Genomic DNA, 12,026 nt, shown 5'->3' on the forward strand with positions numbered 1-12,026 from the left:
GTCTTATAGTGGGACCGGGTTTGGTTAGGGAGGTGGTATTTTTCACCCTATGGTACCGTTGGTTAGTTATCCTACGGGGACCTAAGTTATCCTACGGGGCCCTAGTTGAAGGAAGGTTTTTTCACCCTTCGAAGTCGATGGTTAGTTACCTTACGTAGCCTAACTATTTCCGACTCTGCTACACAGATAAACTAGGTTGAGTTAATTGCTAGTTCCAGTAGTCACCGCTAGGTGACTGCCTTCCTTAATCTTCTTTCGCGCTAATGGTATTTTAATATTACGTAATTACACACACGGGTGAACTAGTTCAATTTAATTGATAGTACCAGTAATTGCCGCTAGGTGGCTACCGCAATCCCCCCTTTTCTCGTTAGTTAAATTGTAGATAGCTATTGTGATAAGTTGCTGATATCGTGCAAGGAATTAACTTTCCATCGAGCATGGAATTATAACTTTGCATGGCTTTAACAAAACCTATGAAGCGAATAACGAAATATCCTCTAAATGAAAGGGTATAGTTTTAATAGTCTCCCCTATTGGGGAGAATAATAATTTAACATCAATTTCAGGAATATTAATATTTTGATAGGGCAACTTATTAAGTCCTAGCTGTTACTAAACCTATGTATCTTATAAAAGAGATTGCAGTTTCAAGATTTTCTTAGTTCAACGTGCTACTTCACTATGTCGATAAATAAATTCGGATCTGGTTTCAATACCGGTAAAGTGAGAAATTATTCACACAAAATTGACAATGATACGTTAAAGTTTGATAAAAAAAGGAATGCATTTAATGCCAAGAAGAAAATAATTTCAAACTTAGAATGTGATGTTACTGATGAGACAAGTGCTGTGAATATGGCTGCTCTGTTACGTAATTCGATGACTGTACGTGATAGCTTAATGAGGGAATTGTTTGAATACAGTGAAAAGCTAACTCACTATTACCTAAAAGGTAACCGCCTTGAGGAAAAAGTTACAACTCTGCTGAAAAAAACTGATGAAATTGATGAAATTGATGAAAAAATTAATGATATTAGTGAAAGAATTAATCAATTGAATGATAAAGTCAATTATATTGAAAATAAATTGGAGCGAAAAGTTGAGGCATTACGGAAAGATATGTATGGTAGATTGAAAATTGTTGCAAATTATATCTCTAATGAGCATCAAAAAGAGGAAATCACGACTGCCAATGAGAAGAAAAGAGAAAATGATTGGAATTATGCTCTAAAGAAACTTATATTACCGCCAGTGATTGATGAGCTAGTGTAAACATAATACGTAGTGGAATAGTCATGGGAGTGAGGAGAAGAAAGAATTGGTAGAAGAGTTACATGACAGACGGAATTTATTTATATATATTGCTACACTACAAAAATTTTGGCATACCCTAAGCTATTCGTAAGCTGTAACTAAATCAAAATCTGTAACGTAAGTTGGGCGCCAGGTTCCCGAAAGAACCACTGTACTGTAGTGACTGCAAAATACTGTATTCGTCAAACTAAAATGCCAACTAGCTCAGTGAATATAAGAGTAGGATTGCGGAAGCGGAGAGTGGGTGAGTTCCTGAAACGTAAAATGCAAAAGGATTTGGCAGTTCGGGTCAAATCACTACATACTATATTCGATAATAAAGTGTCTATATTTCCAAAAAGACATTGCTGTATTTGTCAGACTTCATAGCGCATAGATCGTTATTCGTATTCTACAAAACTGTAACTCGAAATGGCGTAGAAAACGGTTTTCCGGAGTGCTCGGGATCAATCCAACGAATTTCTTTACTAAACAACTAACTAATCAAATAAAGGCCTACTCAAGGCAGGTGTTTCTCCTGCGACCTTTTAACTAAACGAAACTATACTCTCGCGAAGAGAACCGAACGGAGTAGCTCTTTCTGGGAGAATTCACCTCCGGGGTTCCTTCTGACGAGAAAACGAACTGTATGACCACGAGGTGATCGAACGAGGTAGCTCCTTTCGGGGAGAATTCGACCTCGGGATGCACCCCTGGTTAAACGCGACGAACTGTACAAAACGTAACTGAAATTCGAAACTGAACGAATATCCCGGTCACTCTTTATACCCGAATTCGACCCATCAACTATACTGTAAGCGCATAACCAATTTCTCGGAAAATACAATACTTTAATACGACATTATATACACGGTAATCGATAAAAGGACTTAACGTAAGTTATAGATAAAAATTATGTACATTTCATATCCGAAAACCCAAAGACGACGGTGTCCTTGAATTACTAGCGAATCTCAAAGTTTCTCGATATTAGACTATTGTTCCAATTTCTCATTTATGTCCCTCATTCCCAATCCACGCACTTTGGGAGTATGTTTAACTCGTAATTCGTGGTTTTTGACGATTTCACGGCTATTAAGCAAGTTTTCCGAAGTTTACTCGTGATATAAGGATTTCTAGGAGCTGGGACTCCCGCTAACCTTTTCCGTTGGAGCTGGAGAACGACGGCTGAGCAGAATAAAGCAGAGCAGAGCAGAGCGGAGCAGCGTCGAGCAGAGCAGAGCAGGGCAGAGCAGATCGGAGCAGAGCAGAGCAGAGCAGAGCAGAGCAGGGCAGAGCAGAGCAGCGTCGAGCAGAGCAGAGCAGGGCAGAGCAGATCGGAGCAGAGCAGAGTAGAGCAGAGCAGAGCAGGACCGAGCAGAGCAGGACAGCGTAGAGCCGCGTCGAGCAGAGCAGAGCAGGACCGAGCAGAGCAGGACAGCGTAGAGCCGCGTCGAGCAGAGCAGAGCAGGGCAGAGCAGATCGGAGCAGAGCCGAGTAGAGCGGAGTCGAGTAGCTTCCACACTTTTCACTTGCTACGATGCGAGTCTTCAATTTCCGAGTTGCTAAGATCGCGACTGATCTTCTTCAGGACTAGATAACGAGTGTCGCAAAAATCCGTCTGATCCTTTTCAGAACTAAGATACGAGTGTCGCAAAAATCGGGAGACACCAGCAACGAGCTGTTGGTCCCTTATCCCCAACTTTTCGTAACGCTAAATCTAATTGGCGGAGCCGATTAAGCTATTGGTACCACCAATCAGATCCAAGGTCCGACTTCTTCCGAAAATTCAACTTGGATATTCGGGAGCCGCGGAAGGCCGTAGTTCGTTAGACCCATTTAACATACGACTTATGGGCCACGATCGTTACTCTACTTTATGACCTATCAATCATCGAACTTTATACTATATTTCGGATGATAGGTAGGCCAAGCGTATAGGACATGATATTATGGCCTTGATAATATGACCACAATATGTCCCAATGTTCTATAGATAGATATATATATATCTTTTTAGTGAACATGTATTATCTTAAAATAGTACATGGTCACAATATAAAATGAAATGTTTTTACAATTAAACTTATAATTAAACAAATATACATAAAATTTATATAAATGATAAAAACTTATAATTGATCTGATATACAAATATATAAAAAATGAAGGAAATATACATCAATTTATACAAATATATAAAATTAAATGTTTTACAATTAAACTAATAATTAATCTTATATCAATATATATATATATGTTAAGAGTACAGTTTGAGGACAATTTTTAGTATAATGTGTATTCTATGAGGACATTTGTATACTTTGAGGACAGTCCTCATTATTTTACCAATTGTACGTATACTTTGAGGACAGTCTTCAAAAACTATGCTTATAATATGAGTATATATCCAGGACTAACTAACCTTTATAATTTCTGTATACATTGAGGACCGTCCCCAAAGTATACGCACTAACGAAACTAGTTTAGTGAGGACGGTCCTCGTAATATATATAAGTTTAAAGTATACTTTAAGGACACTTATATTTAACTATACTATTACAAAATAAAGCTATAAAACAGGATCCGGCAGAATCTCAAGAGGATCAAAAATATCAAAAACTAATATTTTAGAAAATTATCAGAAGCATAAAGTCAGAAATATTTTAATATGCTCGATGAGCTCTACAAAACACTCTGTTGTACCAAATCAGTACCTCTATACCTTTGGACGATAAAAGCTGAAAACATAAAAACTAGGATTCGCCAATTTAAACTACTTTGATACCATATTCGTTTAGAGCATTGACAGACTAACAGATCCACGGGTTGTACATTACGGTTGGTAGCTTCTATAAAAACTTGCAGATTTTTCAAATTTTATCGTTTTTGTCCAAGGTCAAAATTATATACCTCTCTAATAACGCTGCATATAGATTTATTAGCTAAACCGTAACAGATATCGTTAATATTCATAGGACTTTTTGTATTCAGCTCGAAGAGCTCCACAAAACACTCCATAGTACCAAATAAGTGTCTACAATTCTTTTGACGATAATAAGCTGGAGAAATGAAAATCTAGGATTCGCCAATTTTAACCATTTTCATACAATATTCGTATAGAGAATTGAAAAAAAAGAAAATGCATAGGTTATAGCACTATCGTGGGTAGCTTCCATCAAAATTTGCAATTTTTTTCAAATTTTATCATTTTTCGTCCACGGTCAAAATTACCTCTCAACAGACGCTGCAGATGGATGTATCAGCCAAACCATACAAGATATCGGTATTATCCACAGGACCTTTTTTACTCAGCTCGCCGAGTTCTGCAAAACACTCCTTCGTATCAAATCTGTATCTCAAAGGCTTTTGACGATAATAAGCTGGAAACATGAAAATCCAGGATTCGCCAATTTTAACAATTTTCATACCATATTTGTATAGAGAATTGGAAAACAAGAAGATGCATAGGTTGTAGCACTATCGTGGGTAGCTTCCATCAAAATTTGCAATTTTTTCAAATTTTATTAATTTTCGTCCACGGTCAAAATTACCTATCAATAGACGCTACAGATGGATTTATCAGCTGAACCGTAGCAGATATCGGTATTATCCATAGGACCTTTTTTGATCAGCTCGGTGAGTTCTACAACTCTCCATTGCACCAAATCAGTATCTACAATTTTTTTGACGAAAATAAGGTGGAAACATGAAAATCCTGGATTCGCCAATTTTAACAATTCTGATACCATTTTCGTTCAGAGAATTGAAAAACAAGATTTAAGGGTTGTAGTACTGTAGAGGATAGCTTCCATCAAAATTTGCAGATTTTTCAAATTTTATCATTTTTTATCCACGGTCAAAATTACCTCTCAATACAAGCTGCAGATGGATTTATCAGCTGAACCGTACCAGATATCAGAATTATCAATAGGAACTTTTCTGATCAGCTCAACGAGGTCTACAAAACTATCCATTGTACCAAATCAGTATCTCCAACCCTTTTGACGATAATAAGCTGGAAACACGAAAATCCAGGATTCGCCAATTTTAACAATTCTCATACCATATTCGTATAGAGAATTGAAAAACAAGAAGATGCATAGGTTGTAGCACAATGATTGGTAGCTTCCATCAAAAATTGAAAATTTTGCAAATTTTATCAATTTTCATCCACGGTTGAAACTATATGTATAAGATTAATTAAGGTATTATTTAGAAGACTTAAGAAAATTAATCAGGTATTGGAAATTACATTATATATACATTTCATTGCCCAAATGAAAAAGTTATTTCATTTTGTATATTAAATAAAACACTCATTTAACATTGTTCCTAAATAAGATTATTAAAAATGAACTAATCTGTGAAATTTAAGTTAAAATAGATTTTTTTTTATTTTTAGAATACATGAATTATTTTATTGAGAGAGTGGAATGAATTTATATGATGTTTATTGTAATAAAATACATAAATGAATAGAGTTTTGAAAACCGTTTACAAATACTCAGGATATCCGTTTAGTGAATTATAAATTAATTACCATTTTGCTAATTATTTAAAATAACCACTATATCTTAGTTATAAGTAATATATATGATCCATACACATTCGGTCCTTCCTGGTCAGTCAGATATATTATCAACTTCAATATAACGTAAAGTGAAATGCCAAAGACTCCAAAGATATTAAAAGGAAATATATAAAAAACATGTTTCTTACAGTAGGTATTACTATAATTAATTATTTACTTATATTAGACTAAGCGTAAGCAACTATATACGTGAAGAATTTAATAATCTTTTAAACCAGAATATTAATAGGTAAATGCGCTTACATAAGAAAAGAAACTTCAATGAATATAAAAGGAATCACAGACAATTATAAGCCTTCTTAACTATTACTTTCCTTTTTATATAAATTTGACATCCACGTTTTTACTTGAGGCGCAGTTCTATTTCGTAAAGTGGAATTAGTACTACTTATTACTTTACTTATTTCCTGTAATGAAGGAAATGTTTGCTGTTCAATATAATGTCCAAATTCTTTGAATAATTCATCCTTTTCTTCAGTTGTCCAACGTCTTCTTTTCGTAGGTCCAAATGGCGAAGCTGTTTTTAATATAATAATTGTACAAAATAATTAACAAAAGCTAAAATTGATTACTTATAATTATGTATTTATAGACGTATGTATATTAATATACATACTTGATCGTTTTTTCTTTCGTTTTCTATTATTATCCACTTTAAAAGAATCATCATTACTATAAATCTCTGTATTCGACAAATCTGAGGTACCTGAAAACAAAAGATAAGAAATGAAGTCAGTTGAGGTGCATAAAACATAAAACATATAGAACCGAATCTAGCTAATTACTGTTTTATTTTCATCTGCTAAATATATATGTATATTAGGGTGGACTGATAAAAATTCGCAAAATCTATTTTTAAAAGTTACCTTTGTGTATAAATATATTTACCTAAGCTTAAATCTTTGTTGTTTTTCACATTACACTCTTCTTCTGACTCGGAGTTGTCAGACTCTTCAGCTACGCCTTGCGCAATTTCCAATAATCGAGACATTTTGGTTATTTCCCTAGATACTATTGACTGCCTATAATGCTGACGATGTATCTTGTCTTCGTGACCTAGAAATTTAGCTACATCCATGACCTCATTTTCGTTTAACTCTAATTCAACACATTTCGTTGCAACGTGTTTCCGTAATTCCGTTCCTCTTAAAGAATACGGTATTTCGGCATGGCATTCATTGGCAAACTTTCTTAACAAATTACATGCTTTCAGGTGCTTAAATCTTTTTCGAACATATCCTGGAATGCCAAATAAAAATGGATTCTTCTCATGTACTCCCGCAATCGATCTATATTTTAAGAGCATTTTAACGCATTCGTGCAGTTGTTTGTGAAGTAATACTGACACAATTCTATTTTTTTTGCCTCGTATTTCAAATCTCGTATAACTTTTTGCTTTCTCTTTCCCTTCGGGTGTTAATTTGTTGTACATACCATCTGTATTTTCATCGATAGTATTGTAATTGTTGTAATCCTGAATAAGCACTCTTTCTATTTCGCCTGCACGGCGTCTATTAAAAATCTGTAATGATATTAATGTTGCTTCTCCTAAAGATATCCAACAAGAATAAGAAAATTTTTCCTGTAAATATTTTAATGCTTTTACTCGTATATTTCTGAGGTGATTGTGCAATTTAGCTATATCGTTCATAGACGGAAGAACAATTTTTTTATGCCGTTTATTCTGTGCCCGTGTTTCCTCCACCGTCTTATTTACACTTACGGAATAATCATCAAGAAGAAGCTTTAAAAAGTCTTCAACAGTTTCTTTGCATTTTCCATCGCCGTTCTTAATGCATTCAGCAATATACAAGGAACCAATTTGCTTGAGATATGTACCCATATTAAATGGAACGGATGGTACTTTATAAACATTATTCTCAGAATCAAGTTTACCTAAAGTATTAATAGCCGAAATGCAATTATCATAATATTTCGGATTATATAAAGATGCAAAATCAGTAATTTCTTTATTATCTTCTTTCAGTACTGTTAGAAAACGAGCCAATAGCCTTAAACGTGCTCTAATCAAATCATGCTGATGCTGCGGTCTATATTTTATGCACAGCTTATTAGCGTACAATATTATTAACTTATCATATCTTATCAATCTGGTATACTGATCTTCGCGCATTACGGGGAAAACTACTCTTTTTAATATATCGCTTGCTGCTTCATGAATTCGTGCAGTTATTGCTCGACCTAAGATCATGACACTCCTAGATTGTTTTCTTTTTTTTTTAGCAACACAATGATCGAAATGATGTCTAATTGTTAATTTGGAAAAAAATCCTTTACAATTAGAGCATGCCAAATAATCGGTGGCATTTTTTTTTCTTTTTTCGTTCGGTCTTCTGCACACAATCAACTCCCCCTTATTTAAATTATAATCGGTATTATGTAAGAAGTTACCTTTTCTTCTAATAGTATCAATTATCAGTTTCCGTTCACGGCAACCTTTAGGTAGAAGCGAGAATTTTTTCACATCAGCTTCATCTGAGTGTTTCATTTCCAGGTGGCGTGCAATCTTACTTTGTAATTGTTTGCAATACAAGCAACAATTCTTTTTAACTATATGTGAGGCCCGTGGTACTACAAACATGTTTTCGTCATTGCACGCAGAGGTTGCTGGAGTATTGATAGATACTTCTAAGTCGGTCGAATCTTTTGATATATTTTTGCTTCTTTTACTAGTGTTTAATACCTGCTCACTTTCATCTTCCTCATACGATTCTGATGATTCAGAGTCATTATTTGGATTGTAATCAGAATCATTTGTCTCACTATTATACTGAAAAACCCAACCACAATAATTTTTATAAATAAAAATGTGTAATATGGAAGTATTCTTTAAACTGTAATATTTATATACAGAATAATGTGTCCTTACACATTCTGTTGTATCCGGAAGATTTCTATCCTTGGTTTCAGCGATTTCCGTAAATAATTTACTTGGTTCAGTGTTATTCGTGAAGAATTCATTTGCCTCAAAAGCGATAATATCATTATTACTTTGATCAATTTCAATATTATTGATAAATAATGATTTATTTCCTTCAAAAGTAATACTATTATTATTTATGCTATCTAATAATACAGAATGTTCAATTTCTGAAATAAAAGAAAATTTTAAGCGATAGCTAATATCATTAAGCACAATGGTTCGGATCTGTATAAAAAGTAACTAATATAATGCCAATAAAATATTATCATGCACCTTTTTTCTTAAACTGAGAAGCATTAATATCATTTTCTTCTTCGAAGTAATTTTCTCTTTGATTTGAGAAACCTGTACTATTCATATCGATGACATCAATAACTGGCAAATTCAACATAACTGAAGTATTATTATTCATGTCAGCAAAACTAGCTTGCGAAATGTCTGAAACAAAAATTATATTGAACTAATATGTAGAAAATGTAAATTAAGCTTTATTAATATTTATATAATTTCTAATAAAATGATTCCTATCTGTACCATCAGTATTAAAATTCTGGTTTATAGTTAAATTCCTTATTTTGCTGACTTCAGACGTAAACTTATCTTCTATTTCAAAACATTTCTTTTGGTAACTACTATTCGAAACATTCATTACACCTGAAAAATATAATGATACATACAATGATATTTTCTGATGATTAAGGTAATTTATTTCTATATTAGTCAAAAGCACACAGATTAATTTTTTCTTTTCGCATACCTTGTTCCATTAAACTTTTTTCTCCAAATTTGTCACTATATTTTTCACTTTTATCAATGTTATTTTTCTGTTTATCAGCATTCATTATTACATTCCTATTTAATTTAAGTTTTTTATCACAGTGTCTAGTGATCGATTTGGTTTTGACAAATACATCATCTGCTTTCTTTGTTTTCTTATTTTTCTCTACTATTATAAAACATGTGGAATTAAATGAATATTCTATAATAACATTACTTATGTCTACCTATAGTGTAAAATTTTACTTTATTAAAGTTGATACCTTGCTTAAGAATTGTATTTTTCTTTATGCGGTTATGGAAGTTTCTTTCCTCTTTCTTAGTTTTTTCAGTTTTGTTATGGTTACTGTTCTGACATTCCTCATCTTTTATTATTTTTATATTTAGCCTCATATTCTTAATACAGTGTCTAATTAATGGCTTCGATTTGGTATTTGTATCAATGGGATCAACCAACTTGTTACATTGTATTTCTGTTAATATGTTAGTTTTCGTTGTGGATTTATATGCATCAGATTTCTCAGAAACATTTTGTTCTTCTTTCTTTGATCTGTTAATATCTTGCAGGATAATCCTCAATTCCTTAAGCTGTATATTTCCAGCTTCTATGACAAGTATTGAGGAGTATATAAATTAAAGATTGTAAAACTTTTAATAGAATAATAACAAAAACTTACTTATAGAGAGATTCTCTTCCATTATTTAGAATGCTCCTGTCCTAAAAAATCCATTTTTATATATGTATTTTTAATTTCTTATTCGATTAAATATAATAAATTGTGCAAAAACAGATATGTGAACTTTTATTTTAGGATGTCTTTCACCGGCTCCAAAAATGCTCATTTATCATGTAAAATTGCCACTTTTCAGTAATACGTATACCAATACACAGCAAAATTGGCAATTCTACATGGCGAATGAGCATTTTGGGAACAAGTTAAAAAGATCTTAGAAATCATGTATATATAAAATCTTATATAAATTTATTTTTTAAGAAGGATTTAATCTATTGGTTTGATCGGATAAGTATATAAAAGCTTCTACTGTTTCAACTACAGTAGTTAAAAAGTATTCAATCGTTAATATTCTTTATGTTAAAAGCTTTAAAGTATTGACTTTCCCTATGCTCGATTAAAACTTATTGCAATTGAATATTTGCTGTGAATTGATGAACATTGACTATATTGAAAATATTCAATCAAAAGTGAGTATTCAAATTTACAGACCTGCTACAGACCCTCGCTCTTCATACATATGTGTCTTATGTGTAATGGGCTTCCTTAATATCTACAAGAGCTCATTATTGCAATTTGCAGCAGTAACAGATATCATTAGTATTTTCTTTTGTTGATTAGAATTGTTGTCTTCGACTTAAAATTAGTTCAGCTACTTGCAGTTATGTAAAATTAAAGTAATACACAAACCAGCGTGTATCACGCCCGAAGGCACACAAGACCACTTTTCTGTAATTTTTAATAAAAATTTTTGCGGCCGGTCGGACCGTTACATCCAAAGAATTTAAAATAACACATATTGCCAACGGTACAGTCGGAAATCCAATGCTACCAACTTAAAAATTGAAGTTAAAAAATCAGTTTTCATGCCGGGCAGTTGAAATGGTAAATAATCTGAATAAAGTTTCGAGTAATTATTTCAAGATGAGTTATTTTCAAGTATAACTGCTCTTTATCTGGTGCGAAAATTGCTTTTTTAACTCCAATTATTTAAGTTCCTAGCAAATTTCCGACTGTACCGTTGGCCCATAAATCGCATACTATATTAAACAGGGGTGAATGTTACCATCGCCACCTAGCGGATTTGTTTAAATTTTTAGAGTTTTAATCCCGGTTTGGATCACGGACCAGAATTGCTGCAGTATAGAAACATACGAAAAAAAAACAAACCTCTTCAATAGAGGCAGACCACTATAGGGTTATGTGGTTTTATTTTTCGTAAGTTGCTATACTGCGACAATTCTGATCCGGGACCCGAATCGGCATCAGAACTCTAATGAAGCAAATCTGCTAGGCGGCAGCAGGCGGCAGCAGGCGGCAGTGGTAACATTCACCACTGTTTAATATAGTATGCGATTTATGTTATTTTAAATTTTGTGGATGTAACGGTCCGACAGGCCGCAAAAATTTTTATTAAAAATTACAGAAAAATGGTCTTGTGTGCCTTCGGGCGTGATACACGCTGGTTTGTACGTAACTTTAATTTTACATAACTGTAAGTAACTGAACAAATTTTAAATCAAAGGAAACAATTGTTATCAACAAAAGAAAATACAAATGGTATTTGTTTTTGTTGCAAATTGCAATAATGAGCTCTTGTAGATATTAAGGAAGCCAATTACACATAAGACACATGTATGAAGAGCGAGGGTCTGTAGCAGGTCCGTAAATTTGAATACTA

General features: G+C 33.2%; 1 protein-coding gene across 1 annotated transcript; it reads right to left on the bottom strand.

Annotated features, from left to right (window-relative positions):
- Nucleotides 1–6,189: 6,189 nt before the first annotated feature.
- Nucleotides 6,190–10,310, bottom strand: LOC136781509 (uncharacterized). Its single transcript, XM_066740397.1, has 9 exons — nucleotides 10,289–10,310; nucleotides 9,875–10,216; nucleotides 9,592–9,780; nucleotides 9,369–9,488; nucleotides 9,108–9,272; nucleotides 8,781–9,001; nucleotides 6,779–8,681; nucleotides 6,507–6,596; nucleotides 6,190–6,407 (listed from the first exon to the last, which is right to left on the bottom strand). Exons 1-9 carry the CDS (start codon nucleotides 10,308–10,310, stop codon nucleotides 6,190–6,192), a joined length of 3,270 nt encoding a protein of 1,089 aa, XP_066596494.1.
- Nucleotides 10,311–12,026: the final 1,716 nt, after the last annotated feature.

This window comes from Prorops nasuta, unplaced genomic scaffold (genome assembly GCF_024137725.1).
Source record: "Prorops nasuta isolate Cenicafe-Biocafe unplaced genomic scaffold, Cenicafe_Pnas_1.2 PNAS00023, whole genome shotgun sequence".
In the NCBI taxonomy this organism is placed as follows: Eukaryota; Metazoa; Arthropoda; class Insecta; order Hymenoptera; family Bethylidae; genus Prorops; species Prorops nasuta.

Coding starts and splice junctions, on each gene's coding strand:
- LOC136781509 (XM_066740397.1), bottom strand. CDS start 10,310: ATGGAAGAGAATCTCTCTATAA. Junction 9,273..9,368: donor CCAGAATTTTAATACTGATG/GTACAGATAGGA, acceptor TTTTTGTTTCAG/ACATTTCGCAAGCTAGTTTT. Junction 6,408..6,506: donor ACGAAAGAAAAAACGATCAA/GTATGTATATTA, acceptor TATTAAAAACAG/CTTCGCCATTTGGACCTACG.